General features: G+C 39.1%; 3 protein-coding genes across 3 annotated transcripts; 2 read left to right on the top strand and 1 right to left on the bottom strand.

Moving 5' to 3' along the window:
• Nucleotides 1–8: 8 nt before the first annotated feature.
• Nucleotides 9–3,976, top strand: LOC123499815. The gene is made up of 11 exons (XM_045248308.1): nucleotides 9–49; nucleotides 221–325; nucleotides 512–585; nucleotides 1,234–1,355; nucleotides 1,443–1,623; nucleotides 1,762–1,871; nucleotides 2,176–2,297; nucleotides 2,563–2,717; nucleotides 2,928–3,087; nucleotides 3,507–3,621; nucleotides 3,785–3,976. The coding sequence occupies exons 3-11, from the start codon at nucleotides 517–519 to the stop codon at nucleotides 3,915–3,917; spliced, it is 1,167 nt and encodes a 388-aa protein (XP_045104243.1). The 5' UTR covers nucleotides 9–49; nucleotides 221–325; nucleotides 512–516; the 3' UTR covers nucleotides 3,918–3,976.
• Nucleotides 3,977–4,883: 907 nt separating this feature from the next.
• LOC123499816 (proteasome subunit beta type-6-like) lies at nucleotides 4,884–17,544 on the bottom strand. The gene is made up of 5 exons (XM_045248309.1): nucleotides 17,394–17,544; nucleotides 11,236–11,435; nucleotides 10,288–10,417; nucleotides 8,701–8,845; nucleotides 4,884–5,307 (listed from the first exon to the last, which is right to left on the bottom strand). The coding sequence occupies exons 1-5, from the start codon at nucleotides 17,490–17,492 to the stop codon at nucleotides 5,180–5,182; spliced, it is 702 nt and encodes a 233-aa protein (XP_045104244.1). The 5' UTR covers nucleotides 17,493–17,544; the 3' UTR covers nucleotides 4,884–5,179.
• A 412-nt stretch (nucleotides 17,545–17,956) lies between these two features.
• LOC123499817 (transmembrane emp24 domain-containing protein 2-like) lies at nucleotides 17,957–20,961 on the top strand. The gene is made up of 3 exons (XM_045248310.1): nucleotides 17,957–18,115; nucleotides 18,998–19,249; nucleotides 20,052–20,961. The coding sequence occupies exons 1-3, from the start codon at nucleotides 17,983–17,985 to the stop codon at nucleotides 20,291–20,293; spliced, it is 627 nt and encodes a 208-aa protein (XP_045104245.1). The 5' UTR covers nucleotides 17,957–17,982; the 3' UTR covers nucleotides 20,294–20,961.
• Nucleotides 20,962–22,311: the final 1,350 nt, after the last annotated feature.

Genomic DNA, 22,311 nt, shown 5'->3' with positions numbered 1-22,311 from the left:
AAGGTAGCTGCTGCTCTATGCCTTTGTGTAGATGGACGAAAAAAGAAAGGTTTGTAATTTGATCCTTGTGCCGCTTTTTGCTGAAGAGTTTATGACCAATAGAAGTGTTTCTTAACTCCTAATGAGATATTAACTTATACCAATGTTAGATATACAGTAGTTATGTTTTGTGTCGTCCTCTTCTCACTGTTAATTGCTTCATGTTATGGCTTCCTCACAGGTAACTCTTGTGTACAAAACATTGAAGTGGACACTAGTGGTCTTGAGACCAGCTCACAGTACCATTTCAAGATTATTCTAACTAATGAATCACGATGCTGGGATGGTATGTTGATTATTTGTCATGATTCTCTTGTGCAGTTGATAGTCACTGTCTTGAAAACTTTTTTTCATATTTATATGTTTGTGCCTACCACGAGCTTGCCAAACCATATAGCAAAGTGAGGGTAGAGGCAGGATTAACATGGCCCTATGTCTCCTATTGGTGATGTTTTCTTGTATGGTATTTCAGGGAAGATGAAATGGAATGTGAGCATCGTGAAATGTGATGAAAATCGCAGGTTGGCAAGAGCTTCCTTTGACAGGGTGAGTTTGCTTATCAGGAATATATGCCAACCTTTTGGAGTGTTGTTATTAAATATGATGGAGCATTTGTTGCATGTTGCAGGTTTGAAAAATCTTGGCTATCATAGTATGATACAGTATCAAATATGAACATAGCTTATACATTGTCATCTGGGGAGGAAAGAGGGAAGTTCCCATGTTGGTAATGTCATGGTTTAATGATAGCAATCTGTGCCATTCTTTGTTCACTGATTCTAATTGAAATGACAGGAAATGTAAAGACAATAGTGGGAAGAAATGCCTTAACACAGCATTATGGTATTATGAACTGAAGATTCAATTCAAGATTATGGTAATTTGTGATACATGCATTCATTTACCAGTCATCCAGACTGATGTCTGCTGCACATTCACTAGACCACAAACTGATTGATTCATTGTACTGGAACATCTTAATATGCTAAAGAACTAAATATTTATTGTCTTGATCTGAAATGCTATTTGAAGTATAGATACTAATATGAATCTCAGTAGTCAATAGTAATTCTTTCATTTGTATTACCAATATTAGCATAGGCATCATTCTTATTTACATTGAATATCATCTATAATTTTGAAGAGTAAAGGAAAATAATTACTATAGTTGTAATGATATCTTGTACTTTTCAGCCGGAGGGTTATCTGTGCCCTACAGCCAAGTGTCAGAGAATCAGAGCTGGAGGGGTCAGCTCTGCTCCTGTGAATACCCCTCCTGTTGAAATTGATGTCTATATTTCTTTACATGTCTTTGAGTGAGTACTCTCAGATGAAGTTTGTTAAATACAAATTGCCTCAAGTTTTGTTTTTGTTGTAATGGTGATAATCTTTTGTTACTGCAGCACCAGTGGTCTTCACCTTGCCATCCAGTCAGATAGACGTGTGAAGTCATGGAACCTGACCATCTTGGAGTGCCTTGAGGACTTGAATTGCTTTGAAAGGAAAGTTATAAGTGATACAGGCAATCACAGTGTTATATCAATAAAAGAGAAATTTCTGTTGGATACTTGTTACAGGTTCAAGGTAAGACATTCATACAAACTGTTCAGAGGAAAAAGAAGGAAATCTTGTCCGTACAATAGTGATCCAATTTCATGAAGATCTGCTTAAGGAATTCTCCATGAGTAACTTTGTCTTGACTTGTTATTTTATGTTTTACAGTTGGAAATAAACAGCATTGGCATCTGCAAAGTGTGGGCACCTGGAAAAATGTTTACATTGCCTTCTGGATGTCATCCACAAATCCCCAAAACATTGAAAACTTCAGAATGGTAATACCGATTAAATTAAGGCATGAACTCTCTTGATTCATAAATTTTTGTGTGAGATTGATATATTTTCAAAGGTAAAGGTAAAAAAAAAGTCCAGCAGTTTACAACATGCCAGAACTGCACAAGATCCCTGGAGAACATTGTAACTCTATACCAGCCATGTACAAAATCACCAGATTATTGGTACTGAACAAACTTCATGATAATTGTTCTTGACAACACTCCTTATAAATGGGTATCCAGATTTAAATTTGCTTTGGTTTTCATTCATATCCTCTCCTTAGTGTCATAGATAATCTTGCAGGGTGGTAGGCAGAAGACTGAGCTGGTGGATGGTGTCCCTTGGAGTTGTGCTGGGAGTTGTATTCCTTGTCTGCATGACACTGCTGAGTTTTTTTGTCAGGAAGTATCTGAAGAATGTAGCTAGTAAGTATAATGTTGATATTCATGGAAGTAGTTATGTGTTTGCCAATACCTTTTTTGTATAAAAGTCAAAATACCAAATACATCTTCATTTCATGCTAGTGATCAAGTGTGAATCATGCTTGTGAAAGAATGAGATAATGGAAAGAATTTTCAGTGGATCATTCTCTCAAGCATTTGCTTTGTTTCGTTGATAGAGAAATTATTCACATATGTAACATTGTAATGATTTCTTTCCATGATTGATGTTATCCTTCAATTTTGTCAGTGTCGAGAGGCATGTGTGAAAATTCAGGAGTAGCATTGGAGAGGGCAAGGAAGCACAGACTGGGAGCAGTCCTCATCTTGTACACCCAGGACAGTGAGCCTCACATTGCCAGGGTGACACAATTGATATCGAGGCTGAAGAAACATATTTGCCAGGTGACATCCAGGATCTGCATTACATATGGCATAGTTTGAAGTATATCATAAGTGATCATGGCCAGGTGTAAGTTGTATTCATATGTTCAAGTTCGTAATAATCTCAGGGTAGAAGATTATGATCATCACAGTTTTTTGGTAGTACGTACATGCTAAATATTTACATGTATTGGATTCTGATTTTGTTTTGTTTGTATTTGTACTTTTTAGGTGTATGACATCTTTGATAACAGCAATCAAGAGAAATTGAGTAATCCTTCATGTTGGCTTCAAGAAATCATTTCCACACCTTCCTTGAAGATTGTGTTGGTGGTGTCTACTCAGATCTTGGATTACTTCCGTGCCATCCTTACCACTTGTGTTCCTTCAGGTGAACCTGTTTTGTTTGATGGAAATTTGGCATTTATGCATTTGTAATGTGAAGATTGTCTTATTTTTCTTACAGCTGCAGTGCAAAGTAAAGCAAAGCAGGTTCAGTTGAATAGCTTGTAAAGATTATACAAGGTTACAAGTAAGCCTTTCACTGGAATATATGAGGGATTTGAATATTTAATAGTTTATAGATCACTGTGAGATGACATAGTGAGTACCTGATAAGCCATTCATGTATGAAGTTGTGGAAGATATGAAGCCTAGGTGACAAGTTAGTATCAGTTTTATAACTTCAGTGACAATGGATATCATCTCAAATAAAACAAAGACAGAAGTTGAGAATTTTTATATACAGTATTTATCATTTTTGTACTACTTTCTGCTATAAATTGTAAAACTTTTAGTCTTAAATTTCAGCTGAACAGCATAGCTGGTCTAATGCAGATTACAATAACCGCCTTCTGTTAGCAGCAGTCAAGCATCTCTTTGATAAAGAGCTTGTTTTGAATTACAACAGAGTATTTATTGTGAGGTAAGTTATTTTATATCTTTTCGCTGTACTAGCCCTTTTCCACTAGTCTATAAAGCTACATTCTCTCAATATAAGCACAAAACCATTTAATAAGATATTTCTCCCAGAGCCACAGGCCAAGGAAAATGAGGATTTTAAAGTTAAAAAAATATTTCTGTTGTAGCTTTGGTAAGATAGAATTGGGCAGGGAGTGCAGTCTGCTTGTGGAGAGCCGTCGCTATATCTTGCCGCAGCACCAGGATGCTCTCATTACTGATGTCATGAAGGAAAGCACACACTGCTCTTCAAATTCTTAACTAAACACATTTAGTAAGTGTTTTTTTTCTTCTTTTGTTTGTTTTGCACTCGATAATGTGTTATAGTGGGACCACTCTAAAACCAATGTTTGGCTAGAGTCAGGCCGAGGACTTCTTTTATCCATTACATTTCCATTTTTCATTTTTCTTCTGTTGTGGTTGGTGAATAATAGCTTGACAGGCTTCACTGCATCCTCACTTGACTCCCATCCATGCATATTATTTTTCTACTCATCTGCAAGTTGCACAGCCAGTCATTCATCATATGGAAAGAACTCTGTGTTGAGGTAGGACTGAACCCACTCACACCACAGACTGGGACAGTGAAGCCATAACCACTTTGATTACATCCTGTATTTATTCTACTTGCTGCTAAGTGAACAAGGATTAAACACTGAGACATGAACCCTGACTTCTGTTGTGAACCAAGCATGCTACATGTGTGTGTGTGTGTGTGTGTGTGTGTGTAAACACACTTATGAGTGTTACACATTTATAAATTTTATGGAGTAAGTGAAATAATGATAGACAATATGATCCTTAATAGTATTTTCCTTTATATTTGTTAATGTTGATTATAAATTTTACAAAACGTACAATGCATTCTTAATTTGTTCCCACACCACTTGGCAAGGTGTGCAGGATGTGAGCGGCAGAAGCACACAACCCATCCCAGGTCATATAGTCTCATGACTTGTGAGGCCTTGGCATGTAGGCCTAAGTGTTGCCACTAGCCAGAGTTTGAACAGATTTATTTTCTTTATGAAAATAGCACAAGATTTTCCTTTCAGTTGTAGAAAAACTGTTTCACTACTTGCAGCCAAGAAAACTCCTGGGTTGATCCTACCCAAACCTTGGTTTTAGTGTGATGGAAATGTATTTTTGTATTCAGAATAACAACAGGGAAAGTTGATAAAAATTTAGGGCAAATTAAGTTAAACTTGATTATGGTCAATAAAAGTGCAATTTTGCCTGAATAATTTATTTAATTTCAGTACATAAAAGTGTAAGTAACCTGTATCAAAGACAGATGAGAAAGTCACGAACTAAGGCTGACACGAGAACAGTTTGGATGACTTTGTGGGATGGTACCCGTTATTTTCAGTTTGTCATCTTCATTCCTGGTACAAATGATAAATCATCAGCAAAGCTGGCATGGTAGCTTACGCAGCTGTAATCCTTCACAAGGTTCATAGGTGAGGTCTGTTAAAGAAAAGATTAAAGTACTCCTATATATAGAATGACAAATAACATTTAACAAACTATCCCTGATAGAACTGAGGGAGTTCATTGTGGAGGAACACACGGCGCTCAGCTCCATCCTTGGTGATGATAGCAACCCGCACCACCCCGCCGCTGCTGCCGTCCCTTGTCAGAGCCAAGGTCAGCGCTGTAATACAATACCTTGTAAGACACACCTTGTGCAGTTGTAATGTCACTACCTCAAACACAAACAAGTACTAATATCAGTACTTTACACACACACACAGAGAGAGAGAGAGAGAGAGAGAGAGAGAGAGAGAGAGAGAGAGAGAGAGAGAGAGAGAGAGAGAGAGAGAGAGAGAGAGAGAGAGAGATATGGGAACATGTTTTTATAACAATCTAACTCCTATTATTCCTCTTCTCCCACAACTTAACCATCATGTCCCTTCATCAAAAATTTAAAAGTTGGTAAAGAAAGATTTTGAAGTCTTTATTATGCATTTTCTATTACTATTAGATGAAGAAACATGAAGGATGGCAAAATGGGAGAGGATGAATGGGAGGAGAGTTTGAAAACAGCATCACTTAATTCAATGACTGCAGTAGGAAATGAGGTTCATGGTTTTCAGCTTTCAATATGGTGAGATTTTAAAAATAACAAATTTAGTAGGAAAAAATGTGATTTAACCAAATCAATTAGAACTGTCTTCCAGCTTCCTGAAGATGTTCCTGCTCACTGTGCTCAAGAGAGATCATCATCATTCTTCTGAGGCTATACTGTTATTGTGTATATGTAATGTTATACACAGTGTGATATAATGTAGTAGCATTTGTTAGCAAACTTCTCTTACCATTTACACAGTACAGGCAAACCCCGCTTAACGAAGGTTCACACAACAAAATTTCGCTACAACGAAGGTTTCATTTTACTACCATCTGCTCATTTAACGAACACCAAACTTGCTTTAATGAAGTTTTATCCAGGTAATTTTTTCCAAGTTTGAAAGCCCTCTGTATCATGCAACCTGACAGGCTTTTGAATACACCAGCACCTCTTGTGGACAACACATGCACCATTCACTCCCCTAGTTCAAAACAATAATAACTTACCACCGTAACCAAACTTGTTATAATCAGTTCGCTTAACGAAGTTTCACTTAACGAAGGGTTTTTTGGGAACGTAATCCCTTTGTTAAGCGGGGTTTACCTGTATTTACTTAATCTGTCCATCACGGAGCCCAGGCTTGATGGACCATAGCTATGTCATACTTTGCTTGAATTGATCTAATTGTATTGTTTGATATAGCAATACAGGCAACCCCCACTTAATGAAAGTTCACACAACGAAATTTCTTTACAACGAAGGTTTAATTTTACTACCATCTGGTCATTTAACGAACACCAAACTTGCTTTAACGAAGTATTATCCAGGTAATTTTTTCCGAGTTTGAAAGCCCTGCCGTATCACGCAAGCCGACAGGCTCTTGAACACACCAGGAGCTGCCGATACTAAGGCCTGCCTCAGGAGAAATCCTGGGACACCTGTAGAATCAAGATCAAGATCAAGATCAAGCCCTCGTGGACAACACACACACAACTCACTCCCCTGTTAAAAACATTAACAGCATCAGCAACAGCTCGTCTTCCCTCGCTCAACTTACCACTAAAACACCCTGCAATGTGGCCTAGTGTTCCTAAGAAGACCAGGAAGTCTCTTACTCTTGAAGTGAAGCGGGATATTATTCACAGACACGAGAGGCGAGAAAACTATAGGAATGCTCGCCACCATCTTGACACCAACTACTGTCTCTACTATTTTCAAGTCAGCAGACTCTATTAAGAAGGCTGATGAGACCATATCTTCCTTGCAAGCTAAAAGAACCACCTGAACTCGTGACTCTACAATGGATAAAATGGAAAGCCTTATGGAAATGTGGTACATAAGTTTTGTATGTGATACAATGATATGACCTTTGTTTACATTCCACAGGTTGCCGGTTAGTGTCTTTCCCGTTTCACTCTCCCTCCCTTCATAAATTTAAGATCAACATTATAAAGTTACGTACATACATACATCAGTGTACATTATAATGACTTGTTAAACTTGTTATAATCGGTTCGCTTAATGAAGTGTTTTTTAGGAACGCAACACCTTCGTTAAGCAGGGATCGCTTGTACTTGTAAATCTACTTACTAATTTACACACACACACACACAGATTGGGTAAGTGTAGATATGGAGACAGGGCCACACGAGCATAAAGCCCAGGCCCTGTAAAACTACAACTAGGTAAATACACAGTGGTTAGAGCGCTGGCTTCACAAGCCTGAGAACAAGGGTTCGATTCCCCGGTCGGGTGGAGATAATTTGAGTGTTTCTCCTTTCACGTGCAGCTCCTGTTCACCTAGCAGTGAGTAGGTACAGGATGTAAATTGAGGAGTTGTGACTTCGTTGTCCCGGGTGTGTTGTGTGTGTGTGGTCTCAGTCCTACCCGAAGATTGGTAATAATGAGCTCAGCTCACACCGTAATGAGAACGACTGGCTGGGTGACCAACAGGTGACCAAGGTGAAAAAATTACACACACATTGTTAACACACAATAACACACACACACACACACCACAATGATATTCTTACTCTGATAAATGTAATGAACACACACACACACACACACACGTAGTGTAGTGGTTAGCATGCTCAACTCACAATCCAGAGGACTGGGTTCGAGTCCCGGAAAGTGGCGAGGCAAATGGGCAACCCTCTTAATGTGTGGCCCCTGTTCACCTAGCAGTAAATAGGTACGGGATGTAACTCGAGGGGTTGTGGCCTCGCTTTCCCGGTGTGTTGTGTGTGATGTGGTCTCAGTCCTACCCGAAGTTCGGTTTATGAGCTCTGAGCTCGCTCCGTAATGGGAAAGACTGGCTGGGTGACCAGCAGACGACTGAGGTGAATTACACACACACACACACACACTGGTATTCTTACTCTGATAAAAGTAAATTTAAACTAGTTATTTGATTTTAATCAAGGAATCCTGGATGAAAACATCTTAACCCTTGAAGGTCTGATTGGAGGTGGCTGTAGTTGCTTTATTATGTGAAGACTGGCAACAGTTACTCACTTGGATGTTATGAATATTACCCACTCACACATCTTAGTGAGAGTAAACTGGGGCAGGAATTTCATAAAACTGTTTTAGCAACACATGAATAGAGATTAAGGCATGTGTTTTCATTAGGTGCTAGCCAACCAGTCAGGCAAAACAGATACATGATAAGCAAATAACTCACTGCCTCCAAACTTCTCTCTTCAACTTAGTGTCTCCGTAATCACTACAGAGAGACACCTGGAATGCTTTGTTACAGAGTAAAAAGACTAAATTATTTAATCCACTCCAGTGCAGTTTAAGCTGAATGCTATTTTTCATATTTGGCACAGGAGAGCCAGTCCTAGTGAGACAAATAATCACCACTGCCATTCCTTTAGGGGTAAATAGTGTTTTCTTTTAGTGACCACACTTATATGTAGAGTTGAGAAAATGCTTGACAGCATGCAAAGGAAATATTTAAATATTACTTACTGTTTTTAACAAAATCCACAGTCTCCTCTTTAGTCATGTTTGGTCTGTAGGCAGCATCAATGTGACCCCAAACGTAGGTGCTGCCAGACCCTCCAATGGCTACTGGCTGGCGGACGATCATCCCTCCCAGAGGAATTGTGTAAACCTTTCAGAGAACAAAAAGTATTATTACTAATAAACACTATAAGGTATAAACTGTCTATAAGCAGAAACCTCAATGAATGACTTTAAATACATATATAGATATAGAAATATAGAGATGCATATAGATACATGTACATATAAATACAAGAACATTTGACTCATAAGACTGAGTGAATGGTGAATCAAGTCTTGTTTACTGAACTTTTCTCTTTGTGTTCTCTTTCCTCTTTGCTAATTAGGGACAGAATTCCTTGTTAGAAGCAATATTGTATAGGTACTTGTTATCAACTATTTTGCTTGTATGTTGAACAAATGTTTGCACCCTCATTAACAAAATCATGTGGGATTACACCTTGGCAAGCTCACGGGATCACTGGAGCCTACAATGGATGAGGAATCCAGCCTCCCTTCACTGCATCTGTCTGCAAACACTTGCCATTCCCTTGTGATCATGGCAGCTCAGAAAATGTTATTGATATGTATACATATCACTGGCAAACCTTAGGATTTAACTGAAACAAATCACCAGTGTCTGGCTACAATAAACTGGATAATGACATACAAACGAATGGTAGATAACAAGTACAAGCACACTTCATCTTGTTCCCACAGTTACCTCATCTGCAAGCACTGCACTGCTGTAACAATTTTTTTTCAGTCTTAACTTATGTTGTACATTTGTATTTGGTTAGGAAATCTGATGATATATATATATATATAATGTCACTACCAATCTCTGGTGAAAACTGTATCATTATAATAAATATGTCAAGTTAGATTTGTTTACTTTCACTTATTTTCTCAAGGCAGCTCCAACTCTGTTAGTGCAATAGTAGTACAAGGATTTCTTGATTTCAACATATTTAGAGCATGTGATTTTGGAATAACAAAAGGTAAAAAAAAACTTGTCATTTTTTCATATTACATAGATTATTTAGAATAACACAATGTTAAGATAAAGTTGTATGGCTGATTTAGTTCCATGATGGACTGCCAGGTGTCACCAGGTGTTTCCCATGTGTCCCACTAACACACTATTCCTTTGTGGTGGGCAGGGACTCATGTATTCAAGGAACCAGTTCCTTGGCTGGGTAGAACCATCAGAACTGGTTCTGGGACCAGCTCTGCTTGGAATCGGTAGAGCATGACTGGTGAACACCAACATATCCAATACAAAGCCACGCAATGGTACAGCTTTACATAAACACATACAAGTAAGTAATATTAAAACCTAACTATCTTATAAGTCTGCCTGATATCCCACAACTCATATCCTTCAACTTAATGTCAGCTGCATGCAATCCTTCAGTACAGTTTAGATCAGTAAACATACTCACTTTATGCAAAATTACAATACATGATCCCTTCAGGAATATATATCCTTGTATAATCTGAGAAATCTCTGTACTTACTGATTGCTGTGTTAATCTGAAGACAACTCACCTGACCCCCCTTGGCCTTGTCCCATCCAGCCACGATGATGCCGGCCATCAGCTGGTCACGGTAGTTGTAGCAGATTTCTTTGAATGTATTGGCTGCAATCTGAACCCGTGGTGGATCCCCTAGCTTCACTCTGCATATTCACAAGAAGTGTAAGTGTAAGTTTCTTTTCAATACCTATGTCATCTATGTGAGATGGCATTCCACAGAAAAAGAAAAGAAAAAAAAAAAATAAATAAATAAATAAAATAAATAAAATAAAATAAATAAAATAAATAAATAAATAAAAAGTAAATAAATAAATAACAATAAAAAATAATAAAAATAAAAATTCTTTACAAGTGTTTTCTTCTCATGGGTAAATTTCTAGACCACTCAGTGAGATTTTCTAATCAATGCCATTTAGCATGCACACCAGCACAGCACATGAATGAGCAGTCAGAAGTAAAGCACAGGTGACTCATGACAGGAAGAAACAAGAAAAGACTTAGTTTGTTGGTATCTGATGTTTACTGGACAATTGGATTGTTGGTGTTCACTAGACAGATGGGAGGCTGGAGTTGGAGAAGGGCTGTGTAAAGTTGGTGTCTAACTACAGTGAGTAAAACTCCAAAATTGTTCTTGCACTGCTTTTATATTTTGTAAATTTAGCTAGCATCAAAATCTAGTCATCTATTTTCTCTTAAAACAAGTCTGGAATATGACAACAAATTTTCAAGTCAAAGCTTTACATTTGTTACTTTACATAGTGGTATAGTGAGTGGCATAAGTGAATGGTTCATCAGTGATGACAATGTCATTTTGCATTGAGCAGTATTGTATACTACGAGTAAACTATTACAGGAAATCAAAGGTATGAGGATCATCTGCAATAAACCATTAAAGGAAATCACAGGTATGAGGAACTTCTGCAAAAGATATTTCAACATTACTTCACTTGAGACAACTCACTCCAGGAGCTCCATGTGAGAGGCCACTATATCAGCAATGGCCTGGGTGTCGGCAGCTGAGCCAGAGCGACAGCAGTAGATGTGGTCAGTGACCCGTGTCAACTTGTCTGTCACGCGGTTGGAGACGTAAACACCCATGGAGGTGCGAGAGTCGGCCCCCACCACCACACCACCATCAAACTCCACTGCCATGATGGAAGTCTGAAAGGCCAACATTGGCTTACCTATAGTCACTTCAAATATAATTTTTCTTCTAAAAGAAAAATTCCTTGATTTCTAGAGGGAGACAGGATTCTATGCACCACACAATTCAACCTAAATGTAGTTGAGCACACCTACCACTCACCTCTCCAGGTAAGAGACTGGCCTGTGGCAAGGCTGGTTAAATCTAACTATATTAAATCTGAGTAAAAATAAAATAAAAGCATATATATACTGTTATAAAAATAATACTGAGACTAAAAAAAGTTATTTAAATACAAATTAAATGTACTATATCTATATAAAACTATATGAAAACAGTAAGTTATATTAAATGAGAAAAAAAGTTACCTAAATAAAAATTGAATATAGCTACTGTATAAATATAAATGCTATATTGAGAAGGAAAAAAAAAAAAAAAAAAAAAAATATATATATATATATATATATATATATATATATATATATATATATATATATATATATATATATATATATATATATATATACAGTAATACCTCACGAAGTCGGACCCCAAATACTCGGATTTCATACATACCCGGACGAATTTGGCCAAAAAAATATTTTTTATCTAAAATTCATAAAATAAAGAGGGAATTTATGTGTAAATGTTAAGTAGAACATCTTGTTTTCACTTAAAACACATAAAAAAAACCCCATAAAACAAACTAGGAAATGTAAAACAGCCAAAATAATTTTTTGAAATAATTTTTTTATGGGGAACTGTAAAAAAGACTCGCCACAACCCACTCTCGAGTTCAGACTTTGGTTTGTTTACATCCAGTCATTCTCTCACCACCATAATACTCACTGGCTCCTGCAATCTCTACTGGAGTATAGTGTCTGTGTGCCTCAACCATCATGCCTAAGCATAAACTCCAACGGTTAACCATCATATTTACTGTGTTTGACTTGATTCTGATAATTTAGTTACTGGAAATTACTCATTTTCATTCCATCCCACCTGAAAATCCCTCATTTCCACCACTCACCTAGTTACTCACCTGGTTAGCCACCCTTAGCTCCCAAACCAAAAAAGTACAACGAAGAGTAGGAAAAAGGTAGCTAGGAAAATGGGTACGCCAGTCAACTTAAGATGTAGATTACTGGATGATTGTAACAAACTGTGAGTGGACTGGAATGTGTACCCATTGAAACTGTTCAGAAATGCAGGATATATTATTGTGCAGCAAACAGCAGCACATGTGTGTATGCATATTACTCCACAAAGTCGTACAGAATGTCGCCTAAATGACTGTGAAGGGCTGATTTGAAGGATGGCAGTGAGTTCAGAGCAACAACATGGTCAGGCAAAAAATTCCATAAACGGACACACCGGAATGAGAAAAATCGAGATCTAAGATCCACTGAACTGTACTGGTGAGCTAATTTAAAACGGTGTCCACGAGTATGTGCATGTGGTGTTGTGATGAATAAATCTTTGGGAGAGATAGAACACTCAGAGTGGAAGATCTTCCAGTACTTTATTATGTCAGCACGAGTAAGGCGTCCACGTACAGAGTAGAGGTCAAGAGCTAACAAACGCTCTTTGTAGGACAGTCCAGTCATTCCGTCTATGTGTCGAGTCCACGACCTCTGAACACTTTCTAGCATCTTTAGGTCTCCAAGATAACATGTGTTCCATAGGCATGAACAGTATTCTAGTAGTGGTCTTACATGTGTAATAAAAAGATTTAGCATGAAATTCTGTGATCTACAAATAGTTGCTTTTAGTAAATTTGCTGCCAGACCTGCAGCCTTGTTAACTGGTTTTTATGTGCATGTGGAAGCGTAAAGAAGTGTCAACCAGTACACCAAGATCCTTGAGGGCATTAACCTTTTGTATATCTGTACTAATGAGTGAGTAGGTGTTATATGGGCCTATGTCTTGCTCTGGAAAAGTGCCTCTGTTGAATCTCAGTGTGACACACTTATCTATATTTAAAGAAAGCCCCCAGGAGTTAGATATTCTATATATAATGAGTTGATATCACGTTGGCAGTTACATATGTCAACAACTGTATGGGTGTGCAGTAAGTTACGAATGGGCAGATAAATCTTTAGATCGTCAGCAAATATTTTGCAATCACTCTTTATGTAAGACGGTAAGTGGTTTACATAGATAATAAAAAGTAAAGGACCAAGAACTGAACCCTGGGGTACTCCACTGGGGATCAACTTGTGACTGCTTGGGACGCCTGTAACAGAGACAGACACTGTTTGCTGAGTGAGGAAGTCTTTGATCCACTGTAGGAGGACACCAGAGATACCTAGACAGGAAAGTTTTTGTAGGAGAATAGTGTGGTTGACAACATCAAATGCTTTAGAAAAATCAAACAGAATTAAGTCTACTGTATATCCACTGTCTAGCCATGATGTGATAGAGTTGTAAGTAAGCAGTAGTTGGTCCTCAGTTGATCTCCCACTCCTGAAGCCAAACTGGTCTGTAGATAAAATGCCATTACTATTAAGATATTCTGTAAGACCGTCAACCACTATGCGTTCAAGAGTCTTGCAACACACTGATGTTAGGCTTATTGGTCTATAGTTTAACGGCTGATGGCGGGAGCCTTTTTTGAAAATAGGGGTAATTTGAGATACTTTCCACTTCCTAGGAAGTATGCCTGTTGACATTGACTTCTTAAAAATAAGAAAGAGTGGAAAAGTTAGATTTGGGCAAGACTTTAACAGTTGAGGGTGAATACCATCCGGGCCCATACTGGAGTTAGGGTCTAGTAGAGAGAGTTTCTGACGAATGTCTTCCTGTTGTATGTCAATATGTGCTATTTGGGAGTCGCTATGTTGGTGAGGAGCAGGATACAAGTTTTTGTTCTCAAAAACAGAGGCAAAACTGTCAGCAAATAACTCAGCCATCTGATAACAGTCAGTAGTTAATGATCCATCTGTTAACTTTAAAGGACCTACTGTCGGGCACAAACTTTTTCTTGCACATACTGGTGCAGAGCTTTAGGGTTATGACACAAGTTTTTACAAGAGCCTCTTCATGTTCTTTTGGGAAATAATGTGGAAGTTTCTGAATTGAGAATTAACATGATTGAAATTATTTAAAGCAATTTGAGCTTGAGGGGAGCGACGACCATGTGTAGCCCTTTGTAATTTGTATGATGACCATAATCTGTTTCGCTCTCTTTTTAACTGGTGGGGAGGCTTGAAGGTTTTAAAAGTGGGTTTGGAAGGCTTTAGTGGTACATAGAAATCTATAAGAGGTGTGACAATGTCAAGAAACTTTTCATACATTAGATCAGATGAAAGATAAGCAAGTTCAAAATCCCAGTCAACATTGGAAAGGTAAGTGTTGATTTTATTATATTTTGCTTTGTTCCATGCTCTCTTAGTGGGAACTGTAGCAGAGTCAGAGTTAGTAGAAAAGAAATAGTCAAGTAATATAGGAACATGACCACATCCAGGCATAGGGCAGAGTGAGGTAATAGTTCCCACTCTATCAAGCTCAGATGTAAATACTAAATCTAGTGTGTTACCCGATGGGTAAAAAGTTGAGAAATTAACCCATTGCTTAAGGCCAAGAGATATGAAACAATTCATAAAATGTTGAGTAGAAATGTTATAATTTTTGTACATTGCTTCCTTCAAAGTCCAGTCAACAGCTGGTAGGTTAAAATCCCCCAAGATAACCACATCTTTGTTCAAACAATACGCCATAAGAAAGTTAACCAGGAGGTCATTTTCTAAGTGTGAATAAGAAGGTGGTCTGTAGACAACTATGACGTGTAATTTAAGGGATATGAGGTAAATAACGTGTACATTTGAACAGACAACTGGTATGGAGACAAACTCAAGTGTGTTCCTTACATGGAATGCTACACCATGTTTATGTATTGTACCTGTAGTGTCTGTGCGAACTATGTTGTAGCCTTGAACAGAAAGTGTGGCATTTGTAATTGAAGGAAGTAACCAGGTCTCTGTAACAGCAAATATGTCTACATTGTGGTTAGTCAGTATGTTAGTTATGTAATTAAGTTTGTTTGGTAGATTGTTAACATTAATAAACAAATAATTAGTGACTTATAGCAGACATGAACTGGACTTGAAGCTGGACTGGGAAACACTAGTTTAAATTAGCAGCTGCGGTGGTGTTGGCTGAGGCTGCTTGAGCTCTACGTTCTGCTAATTCTTTGCGTTGCACGTATGTCAAGTCTCTGTTTATGTAAATGTGACTGTACCTTGAGTTTTTGAGGTCTTTAGCATTCTGTAATAGAGTCCTTCGTGCTGTATTGTCGTCAATCTTAATACGGAATAGTTTCTTCTCTCTGTTTATACAGTCAACACTTGATAAGGTTAGTGATCTGCCAATAAGGTGGTTAACTATGGGGTCAAAGGCTGCCCCAAAGTCATCATCAGTGGTGGCATCTATGCCTCTAACAATAATTGATGTTACTCTTTTTTCTCTCTCCCTCATTTCTCTGATCTCCTCTCTTATTATCTGTCTGTTTGTTTGTTCTGTTGATTGTGTGGAGTAGGATGTACAAGTGTGTTGTTGCATGGATGATACTTGGGAGGAAAGTGTTTGTACTGTTTCACATAGTTTCTTAACTGTTTGTAGGAGTTAACTAAAGGCAGTGTTGTTTTGGCCACCAGCACCATTACTACGACTGGATGAACGACAGTCAGTACAAATATAAGCAATAGAATCACAGCCATACTGTTTGATACTGGCTACAAGAGGCTCAGGAATACTGAGACACATGGAGGTAGAACAAAACCAGTTGTTACAATTCCTATCATAGCCAATACAAGAATCATCAAGTGAACTCTGACAGGTAGAACCAGCACATAACATCACCTGAGGTACCGCTAGGGAGCGCAGTGGTTTGGGGCTTAGTATACGAGGTAGAACCACCATCACATAATTGGTTATTAACACCAACTGCGTCACCAGTAGCACCACCCCGACCTACAGCACCAGTAGATGGGTTTACAACAGTGGAAGGTGGTGGCTGAGAACCACCACCACGAGCCATGAGAAGCTGAGGGGCGCACCAGGGAAGACGGAGGAGACACACGTCCGATCAGTGTGGCTGCCTGCTCCCCAGAAAGTTGGTGGCATTTTTCTGTCCCTTTACACAGCTGTATTGAATGTGTACAATGGGTTTTTGTAAAGAAAACTATTGGAAAATAAGGTGACGGAATAATACAAGGCCATTACCTTTTCTCATTGACTTTGTTGCTCTTGGGCGGTACTCCTTAATCCATACAAATTACAAATATATATATATATATATATATATATATATATATATATATATATATATATATATATATATATATCATTAAAAGTGATGGCAAGCTCTGTAGTTATTATTTTCTTCAAGGTATTTTCTCTATATCTTAGCAAGGTTTTATATTCTTTTCAAGACTGCTTATGGTTTGGCCGTAGCTAACCTCCTCAAGAACAGCCCTGTAACTAAGAGAGAAGATATGCAGAAGTCTCATGTCGTATATAGAAGAGAGAGAGAGAGAGAGAGAGAGAGAGAGAGAGAGAGAGAGAGAGAGAGAGAGAGAGAGAGAGAGAGAGAGAGAGAGAGAGAGAGAGAGACTACAACCGCAGTACTATTTACGACCAGATATGACAAACACAAGTACACAGATGATAATTCCGCGAATCCTAATGGCAACTCATTCAGGTTGTGTTGACAGTGCCTTGACATTCCCCACTCCTCCCTTGCTCCACACAACAAACCTCTAACACACCTGGAACCCACACCTCCGCCGCACTACCTGTCACTACAACATATTATAGCAGCACTTCATAGCTAGCGAGGAGGAGACCACTGCCTAACACAAACACTGCCTGACGGGGATGACGAGGCCAATGTAACAACTCTCTCCACCCACAACACTACGCCACTAGCCAGCCTCATTAACTGAAGAGAAAGAACGTGGGATAGAAATACTTACACCGGTGAGGACTTCATTGTTCATCCAGTCCGGGGTGAGAGCGGCGAGGTGGGAGGACTTCATTGCAGAGTGACTGGACACTGCCGGGGCCGCCATCATGATGCGGGGGCGACGGCGCTATTCTCTTATTTCGCCTATTTTGTCATTATTGTGAGGTTCATATCGGTGAATATGCAGTGATACAAGAAAAAAAGTAATCTAATTTTTTTATTGTAAATATTTAAATCAATACTAGTGATAATTGCAGATATCAGAAGTAGATATTGCTATATAAATTTTTTGTTCTCTTTTTCCATGGAGCAATGTTATCAGCAGCATTTTCCGTATAGTTCTAAAATGAGTAATGAACTTTTATATTACACACTTCTTGCTGGAAAATGGCAAAATACAAGCATTCAGAAAACAAAAAGTAGAGATACACCTATTTCCTTATTTCTCACCAATAACAAACTAATACATGTGATTTAAGTATCAAAAAACAAGAAATATATTATTTTGCAAGTATAAACACTTATAAAGGAGGAATAACGAAAATTAGAAATAGTAAAATAGGCGAGTGGTCGACGTGTCTCTTCACAACAACAACAAAATGACGACCGGGTGCCTGTTGGCCGTGCTGGGCTGCCTCTCCCTCCTGACTGGGGCACACGGCTATTTTATCACCGTGGACGCCCATGCAGAAGAATGTTTCTTCGAGAAGGTGACGGCGGGCACAAAATTAGGTAAGTAGTGGGCAGGACGGCAGGGAGGGGCATGTGGGGCCAGCTGGCGAGGGTTGGCTACCCCTCTCACCACTGTATGCCAGGCATTTATTGAAACAGGCACGATTCTTTCCACTGGATGACTTTATTTAGTCTTATCTGATGAGGTATGGTGTGTTTCCACTAAATCTGCGAAGTATTTCCACCGGATTTTATTTTTTCTCCCACCGGTGTCCGCAGCCCTCACTTCTCCCACAGCTGAAGTAGTACAGAAAATTGAGATTGACAAAATAAGAAGGTTTAAAAAATAATGGTGGTGTAAACCAGTAAAGGAGTTCTTTGTGAAAAATGCGGTACTAAGAGGAGAGCATCACGAGGGCATTGACATTTAAGAGGTTCATGCATCTGGTTCGATTGAAGAATGTAGAGTCAGATGGAAACAAACCAGCCCACTCTCCACTTCTGAGTCATAATTTTTCTGTGAGAAATAGAATATAAAGCTGCCACATTAGTATTTAAAACTAATAGGAGCAAAACACTGATTAATATGAAGGAGTTGGAGTTTAAAATTTTTAAACTGTTAGTCTCTGCTGAGGGCAGTGTATTTTTTTTCTTGTAGAATGACCCATTTTCTATTGGATTTATTTGTGATTATCATTCTTAACATATTAGAAATGATTATTGGCTGAAAGGAAAAAAAACCCTCAAAGAACCAAAATTATTTAATGTAAAGAAACTTAATCAAAACAGGCTAACATAACTTGAAGAACCTTAACACTGGCTGATTTGCAACAGAAAATCTGTGACATCCATATCTGAAAGAGAAGCTTGTTTAGCACACAGGTTTCATTGATAGTGAGTTGGACACAGCTCTGTAGCAGTGACACTCTCCAACCATTGCAGGTCTGGCATTTGAGGTTGCTGAGGGAGGCTTCCTTGACATAGACATCAAGATCTACAACCCCGAGGGGAAGACCATCCATGAGGGTGAGCGCGAGTCCAATGGGAGGTACACCTTCCCTGCCAGCATGGATGGCGTCTACACCTACTGTTTCTCCAACAAGATGTCCACTATGACGCCCAAAATTGTCATGTTCACGATGGAGGTGGGCGATGACACCAAGGCTGAGCACCATGCACCCAACGCTGAGGAAGGTGAGCAATGTTGGAAGGAGGTCCACTGCAGCTGCTGCTGTTCACGGTCTGGGTTGCACTGAGCTTCTTTGGTATATAATGGTACTTCTGTAGATCTTATTTTTTCCAATGCCATTATCATAGTGACTACTCTTTTGAATTTGCTAAATATTGCTTTTCTTTTTCTGTAGCCTTGCACAAGACTTTCTATCCTCATTTAGTCCCTTTCCATACACCTTTCTTATGTGTAAAGTGGGTTGATTGCTCATGTGATCTTCTAATGCCATTTCCATGGTTACTGCTCTTCTGAATTTGCCAGCTGTATGCCTTTGCAAAACTTACTATCAACACTTATTCCTGTTCTATAGCTACTTCTGGCAAAAGTAGAAAGTGGGGAGCTACTTCAAGCAATATTTTATTAAACTGATGTAGCATGTACAAATTCCTATGTGAGGCACATAAAGGATTATATAACCCCCATGGCAGACCTTATGATACTGTGTTTAAGTCCAAACCCAACATGTAGGTGAATGCATCTTTCAAATTATAAACACACACACACACACACACACACACACACACACACACACACACACACACACACACACACACACACACACACACACACACACACACACACACACACACACACACACAAAACACAGGTGAGGCAACAGTGGAGAATAACACACACACACACACATACATAACTGTGAAGTCTTTAGATGAGTTTAGATATTTGATTCAGAACAAGACAGTGCAACCATGAGAAGTCCACTCCATACATTTCCAAGCACTAAGACTGTAATGGAACCATCCACAGGTGAGCAGGCTGGAGGGAACAAGATGGAGGACATGATCAAGGAGCTGTCGGCGGCACTCTCTGGGGTGAAGCATGAGCAGGACTACATGGAGGTGAGGGAACGCATCCACCGCTCCATCAATGACAACACTAACTCGCGGGTGGTGATGTGGTCGGTGTTTGAGGCCTTGGTGCTGGTGGCCATGACCATTGGACAAGTGTATTACCTCAAGCAGTTCTTTGAAGTACGGAGAGTTGTATAAGTGTAGTTGTCTGGTTAAACTTGGGTGTATTAAATTCTTCCGAACTAATCATAAGTTCCCCGGATTTTCTGTGCTTGTTTCTTTATGATCGTTTTAAAAAGGAGAAAGAGAGAGCAAGGATTCCTTTGTATATTGTTGAGTTTTATTACTTCTTGTTGTTGTGTTTCACTTGTGTTTCTCACATTCAAAATCAATGGTAATTTATTGACATATTTATCTGTATAGGTTTATTGGCTCTGGGTGGGAGTTTGAATTTCTGGGATAGTACATTTACCACAGTCTTGAGAGTTGTGTGAATGATTAAGATTCTGAGATTGTTGGCACTAAGAATGACTTTCTGTAGATTAGGTCAGTCCATTCAGCCATGGACTGAGCTTCAACTAGATTACCAATGCACTCTTTCATTACTATATTTTTTTACAATACATGTTATGAATTTTCTATCATAGCAACAAACAAATGGATCTGTTCTTCATTTTCTTTAGGTGCCAGAACTTGAGAGCTGTTAATTAGGTGTTTTGTATATGTACATGTTTTAAAGTTTCGATGTGACAGCTTAGAAACTTTAGCTTGCCCATTTAAACTCATCTCATTGCTTGTACTGAAACAGCTACAAAATTTGAGTGCTTTAATGTTCTTGTCCATTTTTATTAAAACTGGTGGAAAACTGATGTGTTTTATTAAAAATCTTTATACAATCCCTGTGATTTTGCAAGTTTATTTTGTTTAACATTATTTTTTGGTTATGTTTTCTTTATCATATCAGATAAAGAAATGATGTAGAGGATAATGATATGTACATAAAGAAAGATTGGTGACAGTAAGCACTGTGGCTCAACACCAGGTGTTGGCTGTGGCACAGGTGTAGGATAATACCTGACAGGATATGCTCTTTGAGTTCATGGATTCATAGCAAATATAGGACAACATAGAGAAGCAAGGCTGTGGACCCATTCATGCACTGAAGTGGTTCACGGCAACCACAAGGCTGCTCATGTGGAGGAAAAAATCTTAACACAAAAACATTAAATGCAATATATATATATATATATATATATATATATATATATATATATATATATATATATATATATATATATATATATATATATATATGAGGGGAAATTAGAAGTGAAGGGAAGTGAGGGAGAAAACTAGGTGATTAGGTGACTATTTTCAGTCAGCAGATTGACCTCCAGAGATGATTATGTCAACTAGAACAAACATTCAACTGAGTCGCAGGGACCACCGGACCAACACACTGAGCTTCATCGATGTGGTAGCATAGGCTACACTGTTGAAGTATTCATATCGCGAGCACGTCCGGTGATTAGAGTACCACGAGGAGAAGTGAGGGCAGCCCGGTAGTCGTGGCTGCTACAACACGCATCAAAGAACTGCGACGGAATTATTGGCTGCTTTCTGCTGTCGACCATTAATTGAGGGAGAGTGACGCATGGCTTAGTGAGAGGCTGTGGTCCAGGCTGTGGTTTGTACATGTACCACCTAACAAAGCAGCAGCAGGCTGGCCACAACAGGTCACCACCGCAACATTCACTCTTCCATCAGATTTTAATGAACTCGATTTCAGAACGTATTTTTTAGGGTCGCAGGGGAGGCCGCGGGGGAACGTCCGGCCAAAGTGATTATCCCGTGACCACAACCCAGGGCGTGTCGCGGGTCCTGACCTGGATCACGGTGACTCGACCACAACAGTTCAGTTGCAACATTCGGCTTATCCTCTTCCCGCGGCCCGCCTGCTGCAGCCCCAGGAACACCCCTCAGCCCCGCTCCCACTGGCTTGCCGCTCCGGGCCAAGCCGGCCAGCGTGCCGCGGAGTCAGATGCAGGAGGACACGGTGTGTGTGTTTCACTGTTTGAGCTGCTGCAGTCTCTGACGAGACAGCCAGACGTTACCCTACGGAACGAGCTCAGAGCTCATTATTTCCGATCTTCGGATAGGTCCTGAGACCAGGCACACACCACACACCGGGACAACAAGGTCACAACTCCTCGATT

Source organism: Portunus trituberculatus, chromosome 50, assembly GCF_017591435.1.
Source record: "Portunus trituberculatus isolate SZX2019 chromosome 50, ASM1759143v1, whole genome shotgun sequence".
Lineage (NCBI taxonomy): Eukaryota > Metazoa > Arthropoda > Malacostraca > Decapoda > Portunidae > Portunus > Portunus trituberculatus.
This window is presented reverse-complemented; position numbering and strand designations above follow the sequence as displayed.